This window comes from Sminthopsis crassicaudata, chromosome 4 (genome assembly GCF_048593235.1).
Source record: "Sminthopsis crassicaudata isolate SCR6 chromosome 4, ASM4859323v1, whole genome shotgun sequence".
NCBI classification, from domain to species: Eukaryota; Metazoa; Chordata; class Mammalia; order Dasyuromorphia; family Dasyuridae; genus Sminthopsis; species Sminthopsis crassicaudata.
In genome coordinates, this window is record NC_133620.1 from 369,335,361 (window position 1) to 369,354,348 (window position 18,988).

The following is an 18,988-nucleotide window of genomic DNA, read 5'->3' on the forward strand; positions in this document are numbered from 1 at the left end:
TTAGTTAGCATGTAAGATAGCATGCTTTTCAAATTTGCACATCATACAAAGCTTGGAGATCTGCCAATAAACTGAATTCTCCTGAGTCAGGATGCAAAGAGAAAGTGATGAACTAAAATAATAGGTTAAATCTAATAAGATGAAATTTAGTAGAGTAAATGCAATGCCTTAGAGTTGGTTTAAAAAATGAGCTTTGTAGATATGGACAATTTATGTGAAAAAGTATTGGGAGTTAGTGGTCTGTTAACTTATGATATAATCACAGAATACAAATCCATTTGAAGCAACATTAAAAGAGTCATACTGTCCAGAATGATGGAAGTAGTAGCTCTTTTGTAGCTTAGGTCAGGCTGTATCTGAGAAGGATATGTTAAACTCTGGGAGCCATATTTTTGTAGCAACATAGAAACACTGGAGCATTTAAAAAAATAAGTGGGAAGTCAGGATGTTGTGAAGACTAAAGACTGTGCCATAAGAGGATCAGTTGACTAACTAGTGATATTTAGCTATTATAAGAGAAGATTTTATTTTTATTTTATTTTTTTACAATAATAGCTTTTTACTTTCAAAATACATGCAAAGATAGTTTTCATCCTTGTAATACTTTGTGTTTGTGTAAGCTCTGGTGTTCTAGTACTTCTCTTTGCCTTGGAACTGCCTCCTAGGACTGGAACCTAGATTTGACTCTGGGTATAGCTAGAGTCCTATACTCAGCAAAGTGACTCCTGTAATCTCTTTCTGATCAGTTAATTGTCTCACCATTTTATTGTCTGTGCACTGAGAGCTCTGGACATCTCCCCAGCTGTTTCTGATTCAGTCACTCCCTAGAGCTGCTGCTGGTTTGCTGGGTGAGACCTCTGCTGGTACAAGCTGCACTGGATTGTGTTCTCCTCCCATTGTGGTGTGACAGACCTCCCTTGCCAATCTTCCAAGTCATTTTAGAGTGGAAAATTGTTTCACTCTGTCCTTTTGTGGGTTCTGCCTCTTCAGAATTTATCTTGAGGCATTATTTAAAATTATTTGAAGGGGAATTTGGGAGAGCTTAGGTAACTTTCCTGCTTTTTTTGGGCCATCTTCGCTGTGCTCCTTTCCCTCCCCCCAAACCTACCTTTAATTTTCTTAGGTGATTTTTTCCTACATACTGTGGTGGGAAAAGGATCTTCTATCATTACTCAGTGATTATTACTAGTAGTGATTTGGTGATGCCATCTGCATATTAATTTAGTTTCCTTTTTATTGTTCTTATTAACAGTTTAAAGAAAAATAAACCTTAACTTATTTTTTTTGATTTAGCTTTCCTGACATGATTTTGTTTTTTAGTATACATATCCTTGAGCAGTCTTCTTCTTTAAAATCAGGATTTATATGTTTGTTTTTTACCTCTTCTGCTTTTTTTGAACATATGAATAATTTAGTGGACCTATTCTCTCCTTATCTCATTTTGTAGTTTGCAACCCAAACTTTGCATTTTCATCCTTACTGATTTTCTAAAACTCCTTCATGAGAAGGTAGGCTTAACATTCTGGAAGCCTCTCTTAGTTTCTTAATATTTTCTGGATACTAGTATAACATATAGGTTGTCCATTTAACTGTTATTAATGCTATATGACCCTTCCCTTGTGTGGTTATGTATATTCTTGCCATTTTATGCCCCTTCATGTCTGCAAGTCATGCTTGCTGATATTTTGTACTTCATTAAAAGAAAAGCAAGCAGAAATTTTCTACCCATACCCTAAATAGATTTTTGATGTCATCAATGTGGTGATTATAGTCCATTCATGGCTATTTTTCATTTGCTTTTAAAATTTTACCCAACACAATGATAGAATTGAAAATGGGCTAAGGGACAAACATTTATATATAATAATTACCTCCTAAATATTCATTATTCAAAGACATCATTCATTCACATCTTTGAAACCAAATCATTGTTGGCATTCAGTATCTTTCAGTTGGTTAGTAAAAAATTTCTGATTAGATCACCTACACTGGATAATTTTGCCGTTGTCTTCACAGGTATTAAGTGAATCACAAGAAAATATCATGATTCCAAGAAAAGGGTGTTCTCCAGGTAGTTTTCAGAAAAAAATAAAGCTACCTGTAGTCATATGAAAAACTGCTTAAAATCTATTGAATGGAGAAATGCAAATTAAAAACAACTCTGAAATATCACTCCACACCTATCAGATTTACAAGGAAAATGATAAATGTTGGAGGGGATATGGAAAAATTGGGACTCTAATGCATTGTTGCTGAAGTTGTAAACTGATCCAACCATTCTGGAGAGCAATTCAGAACTACACATAAAGGGTTATCAACTGTGTTAATACTTTTTGAATTGCTACCTACCCTTAATCACTAACTGATGCAGCAACAGACTAAGATCTGTTGAAGACATTAGCTTAAAAAGACCAAAGTCTCCCATTTTATCCAGGGCTATCTCCAAGTCATCTTGAGCTTCTTCTCTACCTTGTTCTTGTTACCTCTATTTCCTTTCACTTTTCAGCTGATTCTGATCTGCTTTTGAACTTCAGCACTAAACTGAAACTGCTTTCTCAAGGTTATCAGCTATCTGTTTAATATAATGACTTTTACTCAATTTGCTTCCTAATATATCTCTGTGGTCACACTGTTGCATCTTTTTTCTGACTGTTTTTTTTCCTCTAGATTTTGTGATCTCTCCTAGTTCTCTTCCTCCTTTTCTGGAAGCTCATTCTTTCTCTTTTATTATAGTTCATGTTCTGTCTTCCTTCTCATATTCATGGGTATCCTTAGGCCCTTTTATGACATTACATCCTCTTTTTTGGTGATCTCATCATCTCCCAAGAGTTCAATTATATCTAGATAGATGACTCCCAAATGTATATATCCAATCCTCATCTCTGAATTCAACTAACTGTTGATTGAATATCTCCATCTGAAAGTTCCGTAGACTTTGGAAACTCAACAGTTTGAATTCAGAACTAATTATATTTATCCCAAACCCTCCCCTCTTCCCAACTTTTCTATTTTTGAGGGCGCTACTATCTTTCCAGTTACCTAGGTTTACAACTTCAGTGTCATTCTTAGCTCTTCATTGGCAATGATTCCACATATCCAATTTTTCCTGAATTGTGTTGTTTCTTTTTCATAATGTCTGTCTTGTATACACCTTTCCATTCATACACCTATTACCTTGTTGCTGGCCCACATTGCTTCTCTCTTGAATTGCTGCAGTAATCTCCTAGTTGGTCTTCTTGACCCAAGTCTTTCCCCAGACTATCCTTCACTTAGTTATCAAAGTGATCTTCCTAAAGCTTAGGTCTGACTCTGTTACCTGTAAGGGTCAGAGGAGGATCCATGTACAGTGCGATCAGGAAATAAAGAGGCCTTGAAGCTTGAGATCTCTGGAAGTGGATTTCTGTGAACCAGCAAGGAACCGCCTTAAGGATGGGAGCTCTGATTGCATTGAGATCTGTATCATCATCATCATCAATCATCATCATTGGGAAGTGTCTCCTCTAATTGGTTGTGCGTGTGACCTCATAGACCCTATATAAACTGTGGGGCCAAGGAAGTAAGTCCTTTTTACCGGAGGTCTACAAGGAGTAACTAAGAGTGAGCAGGTGGTCAGAAGGGTAGGATATTAGCACGTGAATAAAAGATCCCGAGATTGCATGTAATTGTTCTTGGGTGCTCTATTGTGCATTAAACCACCGCTCCATGAAGTGGTGGCCAAAGATCTCTGAAGATCTCCGATGAAGCTAAGATTGGTATGAACACTGTACTAGACAGTGGCCAGAGATTCTTCTGAGGGCCTGGGAATTAGGAGAGACTAGTGATAATGATTGCTGAGTGGGCAATCACAAGTGGCACCCAATGTGGGGTGCTGTAAATTGCCAGACCTCATAATCGGGAAGGTACGGTAGTTACCCACCCAGGAGAGAAGATAGTGAAGCATTATGTGTCTAGCTATGACCAAATCCGAGGGTACAGTTGTACATGCAGTTCAAACTTATGAGTTAGAAAATCGAACAAGTGATCTTTTTAACAAAAAACATGCCCAATGAAAAGTAGGAGGTTTGCTCTCCTACTCCAAGGCGTATATGCCCTTCATTAGCACATTTATTGGGGTACATGCCCTTAGATGACCAAAATAGCAAAGAAAATTACCTCCAACACCTCTAAGTACTGCTCAGCAAGAAGGGTTGGGGAGGGGATTAAGCAGATAGAACAAAAGGTGGAGGAACTTCCCGCCTGCAAGCAGAGTCACAGGACATGACTTTTCTTGTATACTTTTCTGTGCCTTTCTTTACCAAAAGGTGTATACAATTGAAACTACAGACTTATGACATCCTACCTCATTGAATATGACTCTATTGAGTGGGTTGAATACCACATTATCCTTGCTTGGCTTTGGCCACTGGTTGGGCCTAGTTCTTACTGTCATATTTTTATTTGCCTTTGTTCTGTTACATATACTCTGTAATCTCATTGATCAAGGAGTTATTGTTGATGCTAAAGTTAGCTTGATGTGATGAGTGGTCCCCGCTTTACAAGAGAAGGGAATAGTAAGGGTCAGAGGAGGAGTTCTCATTTTTCTATAAATGTTTGTATAAAATCCTGTTTTTTGTTTTTGTTGTTGTTGTTTTTTACAATAAAGAGTATAAAATCATCTTTTTAAATTCTTTTTCAACCTGCCCTCTCTCTGACTTTACAATATTCTTGTAATTTATTCCTATCTAACAATTGTACAATCCAGCAATACTGGATTGCAATACTATTTATTCCTTAGAAGTCACTCCATTTCCTGACTTTGTGTAGTATTGTGGACTTATTCCCCATGCCTGGACTGCTTTCTGATCCTACCTCTACCTGAAATCTTTCAAGAGATCTTTACCCAATGGAACTACCTTTATCCCTGTCAACGTCTTCCTCTATCTTCTTCACTTCGTTTTCTTTGAAATTTCCTTTACTTTTGTCCTGTAAATCTCTTGTATGTGCTTAAAATTGTTTTTAATTTAGTATTTTATTGTATTTCAGTTACATGTAAAGATAATTTTTAACATTCATTTTTTAAATTTTGAGTTCAAAATTCTCTTCCTTCCTCCCCACACCTTTCCTCCCATTGAGAAGGCAAGCAATTTGATATGTCATATGAGTAATCATGCAAAACATTTCCATAATCATGTTGTAAAAGAAAACAGAGAAAAAAAATAAAGTTAAGTTTAAAAAAGATAAGGTTCAATCTGTATACAGTCACCATCAATTCTTTCTCTGGGGATGGATAACATTTTTTATCATAAGTCCGTCAGAATTGTTTTGGATCATTGTATTGTTGAGAATAGCAGAGTTGTTCGCAGATGATAATCTTACAATATTGCTGTTACTTTTGTATATAGTAAATTTCACTTTGCATCAGTTCATGTAAGTCAAGGATTTTCTTTCTTTTTCTGAGGCTGGGGTTAAGTGACTTGCCCAGGGTCACACAGCTAGGAAGTGTTAAGTGTCTGAGACCAGATTTGAACTCTGGTCCTCCTGAATTCAAGGCTGGTGCTCTATCCACTGTGCCACCTAGCTGCCCCTGAGTCAAGGATTTTCTGACAGCATCCTGCTCATCATTTCTTATAACACAATACTATTCCAGCGTAATCATATAACACAATTTGTCTAGCATCCTCCCAATTTATGGTCGTGTTCTCAATATCTACTTTGCTCCCAGAAACGAGCTGGGTTTTTTTATATATAGGTCCTTTTTCATTTTGTGTTTTTTTTTTTTTTTTTTTTTTTTATAATCTTTTGGGATACAGTTCTAGTTTTGCTATTGCTAGGTCAAAGCATATGCATGGTTTTATAGTCTTTTGGGCATAGTTTCAAATTGCTCTATGGAATACTTGAATAATTCACAATTCCATCAATCTTATTTTACCCACATCTTCTTTATTATTTGTCGTTTTCTGTTCTATCGCCCAGTTTAATAGGCATGAGGTAGTGCCTCAGAATTGTTTTGATTTTCATTTTTCCACTCAATGCATTAGAACATTTTTTCATATGTCTATAGATAGCTGTATTTCTTTCATCTGAAAACTGTTCATATATCTTTTGATTATTAATTAAGGTATATAGTCTGTACTCTTAGAATATGAGAGTTTTTTGGTGCCTGGACTGTGTTAATGTTTGTCTTTGTATCCCCAGCTTTTAGCACAGTGCATGGAAAGAAAATAAGTTCTTAGTAAATATTTGTTGAGTAATTTCTGTCTCACAAGATTTCTCTTTTATTTGTTACCTTCTTTCCACATAGATGATTACCACTCTAATTCAGGTCTTAATCACTTGTTTTTTGGATATTGCTTCTTCAATCTTCTCAAATTGGCTGCAATCTATTTTTCTAGATTGATTTCATATGACTTTTCTATATGCATTCTATCTTTTGACCAACATTTACTCCATTTACTGCTTGGTCTCCCATAAGTTTTTCTGTTCATTCTCTGTTCATTTTTCTTTCTTTATATATATTTTGTATCTTAATTATATGTATATATTTTTTATTTTTCAAAACATATGTATAGACAATTCTTGAACATTAGTCGTTCATATTCCTGTCTTCTAATTCTCCCCCCCCCCATCCCACATCCTCCCCTACATGACTAGTAGTCCAATATATATTGAACATGGTAGAAATATATGTTAAATCCAACATATGCATATGTATTTATACAATTATCTTGCCACACAAGAGAGAAAGTGAAGCAAAATAAAATGCAAACAAACAACAAAAAGAGTAAAAATGCTATGTTATGAACCACACTCAGTTCCCACAGTCCTGTCTCTGGGTGTACATGGCTCTTTTTATCACTGAACAATTGGAACTAGTTTGAATAATCTCATTGTTAAAAGAGAGCCATATTCATGAAAATTCATCATCATAAACTTGTTGCCATATTGTTGCTGTATATAATGATCTACTGGTTCTGCTCTTCATTTAGTATCAGTTCATGTAAATCTCTCCAGGCCTCTTTGAAATCATCCTATTTGTCTTTTCTTACAGAACAATAATATTCCATAACATTCATGTAGCATAATTTATTCAGCCATTCTGCAATTGATGGACATCCACTCAATTTCCAGTTTCTTGCCATACAAAAAGGGCTGTTACAAAAACATTTTTACACATATGGTCCCTTTCTCTCCTTTAAAAAAGCCCAGCAGAGAAAACTGGAAATTAGTATGGCAGAAACTAGATATGGATCCACACTTAACACCACATACTAAGATAAGATCAAAATGGGTCCATGATTTAGGCATAAAGAATGAGATCATAAATAAATTAGAGGAACGTAGGATAATTTACTTCTCAGACTTGTGGAGGAGGAAGGAATTTGTGACCAAAGGAGAACTAGAGATCATTATTGATCACAAAATAGAAAATTTTGATTACATCAAATTAAAAAGTTTTTGTACAAACAAAACTAATGCAAACAAGATTAGAAGGGAAGTAACAAATTGGGAAAACATTTTTACAGTTAAAGGTTCTGATAAAGGCCTCATCTCCAAAATATACAGAGAATTGATTCTAATTTATAAGAAATCAAACCATTCTCCAATTGATAAATGGTCAAAGGATATGAACAGACAATTTTCAAATGATGAAATTGAAACTATTTCTACTCATATGAAAGTGTTCCAAATCACTACTGATCAGAGAAATGCAAATTAAGACAACTCTGAGATACCACTACACACCTGTCAGATTGGCTAAGATGACAGAAACAAATAATGATGAATGTTGGAGGGGATGTGGGAAAACTTGCCGGACACTGATGCATTGTTGGTGGAATTGTGAAAGAATCCAAGCATTCTGGAGAGCAATCTGGAATTATGCCCAAAAAGTTACCAAACTCTGCATACCCTTTGATCCAGCAGTGGTACTACTGGGCTTATATCCCAAGGAAATACTAAAAAAGGGAGATGTATGTGCCAAAATGTTTGTGGCAGCCCTTTTCATAGTGGCTAGAAACTGGAAAATGAATGGATGTCCATCAATTAGAGAATGGTTGGGTAAATTATGGTATATGAATATTATGGAATATTGTTCTGTAAGAAATGACCAACAGGAGGAATACAGAGAGGCTTGGAGAGACTTACATCAACTGATGCTGAGTGAAATGAGCAGAACTAGGAGATCATTATACACTTCAACAACAATACTGCATGAGGATGTATTCTGATAGAAGTGGATATCTTCAACATAGAGAAGAGCTAATCCAATTCCAATTGATCAATGAAGGACAGAATCAGCTACACCCAGAGAAGAAACATTGGGAAATGAGTGTAGACTATTAGCATTTTTTGTTTTTCTCCCCAGGTTATTTTTACCTTCTGAATCCAATTCTTCCTTGGCAACAACAACAACAACAAAATTCGGTTCTGCACATATATAGTGTACCTAGGATATACTATAACATATTTAATATGTATGGGAATGCCTGCCATCCAAGAGAGGGGGTGGAGGGAAGGAGGGAAAAATTCAGAATAGAAGGGAGTACAAGGGATAATGTTGTAAAAAATTACCTATGCATATATACTATCAAAAAATGTTATTAATTATAAAATTAATTTTAAAAAAAAGCCCAGCAGAAACATTGTTGACTCAAAGGGTATGCACAATTTGATAACTTTTTGCCTCTGCTCATTTTTCAAAGTGATCATCCTAAACTGCTGATTTGATCAACTCATATCCCTAATCTGCCAACTCCAGTGACTCTATCTTGCTTCCAAAATTAAATTTAAAGGGGCAGCTAGGAGGTGCAGTGGGTAAAGCACCAGCCCTGAAGTCAGGAGGAACTGAGTTCAAATTTGACCTGAGACACTTAATACTTCTTGGCTGTGTGACCCTGGGCAAGTCACTTAACCCCAGTTGCCTCAGGGGAAAAATTAAATTTAAAATTTTATGTTTGACTTTTAAAGTATTTAATGCTCTGGACATTTCCAATCCTTTTATACTTTACTCCCTCCACCTGTCTATCCCATAATATTCTGTCTAGTGACTCTGATCTCCCTATTTTTTCCTTCCATAAGACATTTCATTTCCTTCTCCCATTCAGTTTTAATTTTTTTAATGTTTTAATATTTTTCTTTACTTCATTTACATTTACATTCTTTCCCCCCATAATGGCAGGTTGACCAATACATGTTAGATATGTTAGAGTTTAAATTAATACAATATATGTATACATAACCAAACAGTTGTTTTGCTGAACAAAAAGAATCAGACTTTGAAATAGTATACCATTAGCCTGTGAAGGAAATAAAAAATGCAGGTGGACAAAAATAGAGAGAATGGAAATTCTATGTAGTAGTTCATAGTCATCTCCCAGAGTTCTTTTGCTGGGTGTAGCTGGTTCAATTCATTACTACTCTGTTGGAGTTAATTTGGTTCATCTTATTGTTGAAGAGGGCCAGGTCCATCAGAATTGATCATCATATAGTAATTGTTGTTGAAGTATATAATGATCTCCTGCTCATTTCATTCAGCATTAGTTCATGTAAGTCTCTCCAGGCCTTTTTGAAATCATCCTGCTGGCCATTTCTTATAGAACAATAATATTCCATAACATTCATATACCACAATTTATTCAGCCATTCTCCAATTGATGGACATCTACTCTGTTAACAGTTTTTGGCCACTATGAAAACTACACTTACCTGTGGCCACTACAAAGAGGGCTTAGGCCACCTACTTTAGCTTTTCTCTTCATTAATTCCTTTGAAATTCTTGACTTTTTGTTCTTCCATTTGAATTGTTTCTTTTTCTGGCTGCTTGTAATATTTTTTCCTTGGTCTGATAGTTCTGAAATTTTGCCACGTTATTGCTTGGGGTTTTAATTTTGGGGTATCTTTCAGGAAGTGTTCGGTGAGTTCTTTCAATGGTCATTCTACCTTCTGATTCTTTGATGTCCTGGCAATTCTTTTTATTGATTTCCTGAAAGAGAGCTCTTTTTTTTTTTTTTTAATTAATTTTATAATTATAACATTTTTTTGACCGTACATATGCATAGGTAATTTTTTTTTTTACAACATTATCCTTTGCACTCTCTTCTGTTCCGAATTTTCCCCTCCTTCCCTCCATCCCCTTCCCTAGATGGCAGGCATTTCCATACATATTAAATATGTTAATAGTATATCTTAGATACAATATATGTGTGCAGAACCGAATTTTTGTTGTTGTTGTTGTTATTGTTGTTGCAAAGGAAGAATTGGATTCAGAAGGTAAAAATAACCTGGGAAGAAAAACAAAAAATGCAAATAGTGTTCCTTCTCTGGGTGTAGCTGATTCTGTTCATCATTGATCAATTGGAACTGAATTAGATCTTCTCTATGTTGAATATATCCACTTCCATCAGAATATATCCTCATATAGTATTGTTGTTGAAGTGTATAAAGATCATCTAGTTCTGCTCATCTCACTCAGTTAAATGCAAGTGAGAGCTCTTTTTTTCATCATGTATTTCAGGGAGTCCAATAATCCTTACAATGTCTCTCCTAGATCTATTTCCAAGTCAGTTGTTTTCCCAATTAGGTATTTTACATTCCCCCCCAAATTTTTGGGTTTGCTTGACTGATTATTGTTGTCTCATGGAGTCATTCAGTTCTTCAGTTCTGAATTGTAGTGAATTATTTTCTTCATTTCCTTTATTTCTTTTTGTATTTGTCCAATTGAATTTTAAAATGAGATGTTTTGTTTTATGGAATTTTTTTCTATTTCACAAATTCTGTTTTTCTGGGAGTTGCTTTCTTTTTACATTTTATCAGATCTATCTTTCAATGAATTATATGCCTTTTCCAAACCCTCTTGCAAAGTTTTCATTTCCTTTACCCATTTTTCTTCTATTTCTCTTTTAAGACCCTTTAAAAATTTTTTTTCTAGGGAAGCCTTGTGTGATGGGCACAAGGTTATATCACCTTTTGTGGCTTCATCTGGAGACAATCTGCCTTTAGTCTCCTCAGGGTTTGAAATCTGTTCTTCTCTTTCTCTATAGAATCTGTCTCTTGTCAGAGTCCTCTTTATGTTTTTACTCATTTTGTTTTAAAATTTTAAGGTCTGCCTTTAGGGTGAGGGAGGTTTTCCAAGGGGCCGCAGCTGCTCTGGGTCAGTGCTGATTCACTTCCAGTGCTGGGTGAGTATGGCCAATCCTGTCAGATTCTGACATTTAGGGGTTCTGTATTGATCTTTTGTGTTTGTGTTGGATGTCTTATAACTTTTCTGATGATCTACTGGCTTGCAATTAGGGCAGAGTGGCCAATACTACTGTAGATTCCTGTAGATTCCTCCCCGAACATTTCCAATTTAAACAGATCTTTTCTGGCGATCTGTGCTGATAATTTTTTGCACTTCCAATATTTGTGGGTTCTGCCAGTCTGGATTTGTTAATTAGTCTGAGGGTTGTAGAGAAGGTCGTTTCCTGTATTGTCTCCATCTTGGCTCCACTCCTGAAGTCCTCCTCCTTACTATTTTGCAGGGTAAAATAGATTTCTGTATCTCTATTGCCTACTCCCATGCATTTTAACTCATTCTATTCCGTGCCTGAGATTCTCTCCTTCTTAGTCTCTGTTTCTTGTTTTCTCTGACTTTGAGTTTCATCTCAAATTATATCTTCTGTGAAAAGCCTTCATTGTTCTCCTTTAATATTCTGCCCCAGTGCCTAGAAACTATTCCCTTGTTAACTCTGCCCATCCAAAAAAAAAAAAAAAAATCTTTCTTTTTCTTCAAGGTCCATCATGAAGTTACCCTAGTGTCCTTGAAGCTAAAAGTAACCTTTCCCTCAATACTTCCATCCTCATCTTTTGTCTTTATTTATTTCTATAGATTTCATATATCTACTCTTTGAGTTGGAAATTGTGTTGATTTTCATGTTTCTATTCTTAATATCCAACAGTGGATTCTAGAAGCATAAGAAGGGATTTTTGATTACAAGTTACTATGCTCCAAAATATTTTTCTACTTTCCCCTTTCTATTTTAAAGATACAAATGCCCTAAGGTACTGATGACAGACTTTAGGAAGGTTTCTAAGTATTCACTTTACTGTGGAACTGTGAATTTGGAAAGTAGCTCATCTCTGTTAGGATTTAGTAGTTTCCTGTTTTAATTAATTACTTTTCTTATATTCGTGCTCAACTTTTATGTTTTTATAATATGGAAGGCTTATAGGTGCTCCTAGAGTTCTTTACATTTTGTACCCTAAATAAGACACTTTTTGACTATTCAAAAAGCACTTTTAAAATTATGTTCTGCCCTTAATCCATGCTACTTAAATCACACTTATTTATGTACCTTTTACACATATCCTTTTATTTGAATATGTTATTGGAGGTAGGAATTAATATTTTTCATCTTTGAATTCCTTAAACCTACACCTAATTCTTATTCTGGAGATCTCTACATTCTGAACTTTATTATTATACTTCCCTTTATGCACTTTTTCACCTAGCCAAACTGATTTTCTCCTCCTCCATTTTTTGACTCTGAGCCTTTGCACAGTTTGTTCTCTTATTCCTGGACTGAGAATATACTCACTTCTTACACCTCTTTTTCTCACTTCCAATTCTTGCTTTTGAGAATAGTTAGATCCTAGTATGGCAGAAACTAGGTATTGACCCATACATAACACCATATACCAAAATAATGTTCAAAATGAGTTCATGATCTAGACGTAAAGAATGATATTATAAACAAATTAGAAGAACATAGGATGATTTACCTCTGTGGAGGAGAAAGGAATTTGTGACCAAAGAAGAACTAGAGATCAAGAGATCATTATTAATCCCAAAATAGGTAACTTTGATTATATTGTTAAAAGTTTTTGTACAAACAAATCTAATACAGGCAAAATTAGAAGGAAAGCAATAAACTGGAAAAACATTTTTACATTGAAAAGTTCTGATAAAAGACTCTTTTCTAAACTATATAGAGAATTGACTCAAATTTATAAGAAATAAAGCCATTCTCCAATTGATAAGTGGTTAGAGGATATGAACAGACAATTTTCAGATGAAGAAATTGAAACTATTTCTAGTCATATGAAAGAGTGCTCCAAATTACTATTGATCAGAGAAATGCAAATTAAAACTACTCTGAGATACCACTATATACCTCTCAGATTGGCTAAGATGACCGGAAAAGATAATGACTAATGTTGGACAGGATGTGAGAAAAATGTTGGTGGAACTGTGAATAGATCCAACCATTTTGGAGAGTAATTTGGAACTATGCTCAAAAAATTATCAAACTTCATATCCTTTGATCCAGCAGTGTTTCTACTGGGCTTTTATCCCAAAGAGATCTTTTAGGAAGGAGAGCAAATATGTTGTGCAAAAATGTTTATGGCAGCCCTTTTTGTAGTGGCAAGAAAATGGAAACTGAGTGAATGCCCATCAATTGGAGAATAAATTGAATAAATTGTGGTATATGTATGTTATGGAATATTATTGTTCTGTAAGAAATAACAAGCAGCATGATTTCAGAGAGGCCTGGCAAAACTTAGATGAACTTATGCTAAGTGAAATGAGCAAAATCAGGAGATCTTTGTATATGGCAACAATAAGATTATATTATGATTAATTCTGATAGACGTGGCTCTCTTCAACAATGAGAGGATTCAAACCAGCTCCAATTGTTCAGTGATGAAGAGAGCCATGTACACTCAGAGAGAGGACTGTGGGGACTGATTGTGGACCACAACAAAGCATTTTCACTCTTTGTATTGTTGTTTGCTTGCATTTTGTTTTCTTTCTCAGGTTTTTTTTTATTTTTTATTTTTTTTATTTTTTTCCCCTTGATCCGATGTTTCTTGTACAGTAAGATAACTATATAAATATGTATATATGTATTGGATTTAACATATATTTTATCATATTTAACATGTATTGGAGTGACTGCCATCTAGGGGATGGGATGGAGGAAGGAGGGGAAAATTTGGAACAAAAGGTTTTGCAAGAGTCAATGTTGAAAAATTATCCATGCATATGTTTTATAAATAAAAAGCTTTAATTAAAAAAAATAAAGAGGGAGAGAGAATGGTTAGATCAATTCACCATTCCATTAACTATGCATTAGTGTGCTTATCTTTTCACATAACCTTCCACATTGACTATTAGTTGAAGCCTCAATTGTTTTGATTTGCATTTTTGTTATTGTTGTTTTAAGTATACTTATCATATGATTATTAATAGTTCACTTGTCTTTTGAGAACTGTTGGTTCATAATTTTGACTGCTTTTCTACTACAGAATGGATTTTGATCTTATGTATTTATTTTTGTTCCCTATATATATCTTAAGTGTCAAGCTCTTATTAGGGTTATTTAATATTAAGATTTCCCCCTTTTTTTCCTAGATGATCATTTTTATACTTAAACTGGTTGTATTAAAAAAAAAATAAACTTCTTGATTCCTGCTGTGTCCAACATCTTATTAAGTAGTGTGCTTTAAAAAGTCTTTACCATAATCAGAGTCTAATTTGGCAAGGAAGCTATTAATTGGGAGTGTTTTGCCCCTCACTCCAACATTTTAAAGAACACTGTAGGCTGAATGGCTTAGTTAAATTAAAAGTAAGTCTGTTGTCTTGTGATGGTAGGAATGTAGAAGAAGAGTTGGAGTAGAATCAGGAAAGGCTTCATGAAAGAGTCAGTGCCTGAGCTAGAATTTTAAAGATGAAAAGGATTTCAAGAGCTAGATGTTTAGAGGAAGAAGGAGGAGTGCACTGAAAATGTATAATTATATTAACAGTCATGTAGGTGGAAAAGAGTAAGAAGGCAGATAGATTTATTTGATTGGACTACACAGTATATGTAAAACGTGGAAAGTTTTTGCTTTGTATATCAAGAAGGTAGTGTCATATTGTGTCGGGGAAGGTTTTACTTAGTGGGGAAGAAATGGGGCATGTAGAACAGGAGGCTACTGTAATAATTCAGGAGAAATACTTGAATTTGCTAGAAAATGTATAATGTTAAATATAAGTTATATTTGGATTATCTGTTGATCTAGCTCATTTGTGCTATAGTACTACGTTCTCTACTATTTCTTCCAGAAATTATACTTGTTCTTATTTTCTGGTAGTCCTAATAAATTAACACTTTGATATGTAACAAATAGTTTTAAACAAGTAACACTGAACATTTTGTTATTCTATATATTAGAAATTGTGTAAAAATTTTTCTGAGAATTTATGCTCAGACTTCTTTCACTTATCTAGGAAATGGAAATATGCCCTAAAATATATTTTTAAAATTGTTTATAGATGTGTTTTATTGAAAAGCTAGTTGAAAAAGTTTAGAAATTTTGATTATGCTTTTCCTTTCTGTTTTTATATCTTTTTCTTTCTAAATTACAGTCACAGATGTAGAGCTGAAGCGACTGAAAGATGCCTTCAAGAGGACTTGTGGACTTTCATGTTACATGGGCCAACAGTGCTTCATTAGGGAAGTACTTGGGGATGGCGTTCCACCAAAAGTTGCAGAGGTAATTAAAAAAAAACATTTAGGTTTGCCTTTGAGAAAGTTGCTTTTTGCTCTGAATCTACCAGTGTCTTCTGATTCTTTCTATATTTATTCACCCTTGTGGGTTTGTTTGTTCCTTTTTTTTCCTTTTCATTAAAGATTATATAGGTTTCTTATTATATTACAGTGGATTGTCTCCTCAGAATCCAGTCTTTCTATTTCTGTTGGCCTCTGATCTTTAGCAGCCACCAAACAACAGTTGGATGATTCCTCTTTTCTTGACTTAAATGTTTCCCTGAGATACAGGAATGTATATAGAGAAATATAATTAATTCTGTAAACTCATTAGAATTTACAAAGAATCATTTAAATTGTATTTGCTAATAGAAATAATTGGTATAAATAATATAATAAAATGCAATCTGTTGTTATATATGCTTTTGTATATTATAGCATTATGTCAAATAAAAAAGAACCCAATAAAATAATAAAATCAGTGGGAAACTTATACTTGGCATCCAGCCTTGAACCTTAACTTGTAAGGTGGAACCAGGTCTTGCAGAACAGCAGGGAAATGTGCAGTGGTTCACTGCTCCCTTCCAAACAGATTTAGAGGAAACACTTGACTAAATCTAGATGGGGAAGATAATAGAAGACATTATAATAAGTTCTTTTTTCCTAATCATGTTGGCATAGGTTGACAGAAAGATTTGTGGTTGTTGTAGATAAGGACTGGCTAGGAGTACACACACATACACACACACAGATGCATATATACATACAAACAAACATGCATACAGTACTCCAGGGCATAGAGGAAGCTTTGCACTAGGTCATTTCAAACCCATTCTGGGGTGTGAACTGGCATCTTTATTGCTCACTTTGTAATTCTGAGATACAAGTCCAGGGTAGATTGAAGATGGGGCACCTCTACTTAGGCATGGCACTCTGTGGTAAGGCACAGTCACAAGGCTTATGGGCTTTATTGAAGGAGGAGAAAATTCAGAAGCAAGCCTCAGAAGGTGGGTCAGATCCTAGCTGTAGTTCAGTTTCTTGTGTGAAACCTTTACAGCAGTGGTCCTCAAACTTTTTAAATAGGCGATCAGTTCACTGTTCTTCAGACTGTTGGAGGGCCGGACTATAGTAAAAACAAAAACTCACCCTCTTATCTCAGCCCCTCAGCCCATTTGCTATACCCTGGCGGGCTGCATAAATGTCTTCAGTGGGCCGCATCTGGCCTGCGGGCCTTAGTTTGAAAACCCCTGCTTTGCTTTAGAGCAATGACCAATACTGGAATTCCAGATCAAAGGAGATCCTGCAGTTCTGTCTCAATCCACACTGTCTTCATTCACTTTCTCTCTGTTCTTCATACATAGCATTCTATCTCCTGACTTACCCTTTGTACTATTCGTCTTCCTTGCCTGGAAAGTATTCCCCTTCATCTTAACTTTACAGATTTCATTACAGCTCAAATTCTTCTATATAAAGGTTTTTCTGATGCACTCAAGTGCTAGTGTCCTTTTCCCTAACTAATATTTAACTATTTTGTTTTTGTTTTATATTTTTTGTGTATGTACTTGTGTACATCATGACTTCCTGAAATGTGAGCTCCTTGTTTTATTCTTATATTTGCATTCTCATTGCCTATCACATTTCCTGGCATATATAGCTGATATTTAATAAATGTTTGTTCCTTTAGTAATTGAGTGATTGTAAATTTTTGCTCCAGTAAAATTCAACCTCTGATAACAGGGACTTTTGGATCCCACTGGTGCCTAGAAAATAGTACTTAGTGAAAGCTTATTAAATGGAATTGAATTGTAAAGTGTTTACATTCAGGTGAGAAAAGAAATTTACCTCCTTTATAATCCTCCATCTTTTACTTGATTCATTACCTCTGGATATTGCTGCACATAGAAAGAATACTAATCTGAAATCTAGATATGATAGATTAATTCAGTAATCATCTCTTTCTGAATTCTACATTTGCATTTTCCTTTCTTCATGTTGAGACAGCTATGTTACATGTCATATATTTATTTGCATTGCTTTTTTGTTTGTATTTTTGCAAAGAAGAAAAGATATTTCTAGAAATTTAAAGACATAAAGATGACATAACCAAATGCAACCACTATGCTCTTATATAATGAATCTTTTTTTTTCTTTAAAATATTTTTTAAATTAATAATTTATTATATATATATATATATATTTTATAATATTATCCCTTGTATTCATTTTTCCAAATTATCCCCCCCCTCCCTCTAGTCCCTCCCCCCGATGACAGGCAATCCCATACATTTTACATGTGTTACAATATAGCCTAGATACAATACATGTGTGTGAATATCATTTTCTTGTTGCACAATAAGCATTAGATTCCGAAGGTACATACAACCTGGGCAGACAGATATTAGTGCTAACAATTTACATTTACTTCCCAGTGTTTCTTCTCTGGGTGTAGCTACCTCTGTCCATCATTGATCAACTGGAAGTGAGTTGGCTCTTCTTTATGTTGAAGATTTCCACTTCCGTCATAATACATCCTCATACAGTATTGCTGTTGAAGTGTACAGTGATCTTCTGGTTCTGCTCATTTCACTCAGCATCAGTTGATTTAAGTCTCTCCAGGCCTCTCTGTATTCCTCCTGCTGGTCATTTCTTACAGAGTAATTCATTTCTTACAGAGCAATATAATGCATCTTTAAAAATGTAAATTATTAACTTGACGGTTTATAATTGGCAAGTTTTCACTTAAAGTGACTTTTAAAATGGCATCATAAACTTGGAAAAACAAGGTTAATAGTGAAAGATGACCTGTCATTAACGATAATGGGACTTGTGAATTCCTTTTATAAAACACTATGTCAAATATATTATCTAATTAATCAGTATTTTAAGGGCTGTGCCAGATTAAATATTTACCTCAAATGATTTCTTAGATACTAACAATTTTATTATTGAAAACAGGGGCAGCTAGATGGCGCAGTAGATAGAGTACCAGCCTTGAAGTCAGGAGGACTTGAGTTCAATCTGGCCTCAGACACTTAACAGAAAGATTATGTGATCCTGGGCAAGTCATTGCATCCAGGTTCAGATGTAAAATCCAGAAACATAGTCTTTGCTTAATCATGCCTCCATACCAAGAGCTCTACTACCACTCTAGCTCCCTTCTGTTTGGTCTTTTCCCATTAGATTGTAAATTCTTTGAGGACAGGGGCTGCCTTTTTTATATTTATATTCCTTATGCTCATATTAAAATTTAAGAAGGCTTATTAATTTTAGTAGTGACAATCTAACAGAAATATTTAATAGATCTGAGAAATTTTTGTAATGAAAATGACATATTGTAAGACAGTTGCATTGGACTGACAGTGCTCAAATGAGATCAGATGAAATAAAGACTATTGGTTAAAAACATACTCTTAAACTAAATTATTTTAACTGAATGATTTTAACTGAAAAAATATTAATGAGGAAGTATATCCTGTTTTTCAGACTATTAAAAGAATATT

General features: G+C 34.6%; 1 protein-coding gene across 1 annotated transcript in view; it reads left to right on the top strand.

The window, feature by feature from the left end:
- Positions 1-18,988, top strand: part of USP32 (ubiquitin specific peptidase 32) — a 218,945-nt gene that overhangs the window by 20,754 nt on the left and 179,203 nt on the right. Inside the window, 1 exon segment of the mRNA XM_074262000.1 lies at positions 15,368-15,495. Coding sequence (XP_074118101.1) covers positions 15,368-15,495 — 128 coding nt within the window.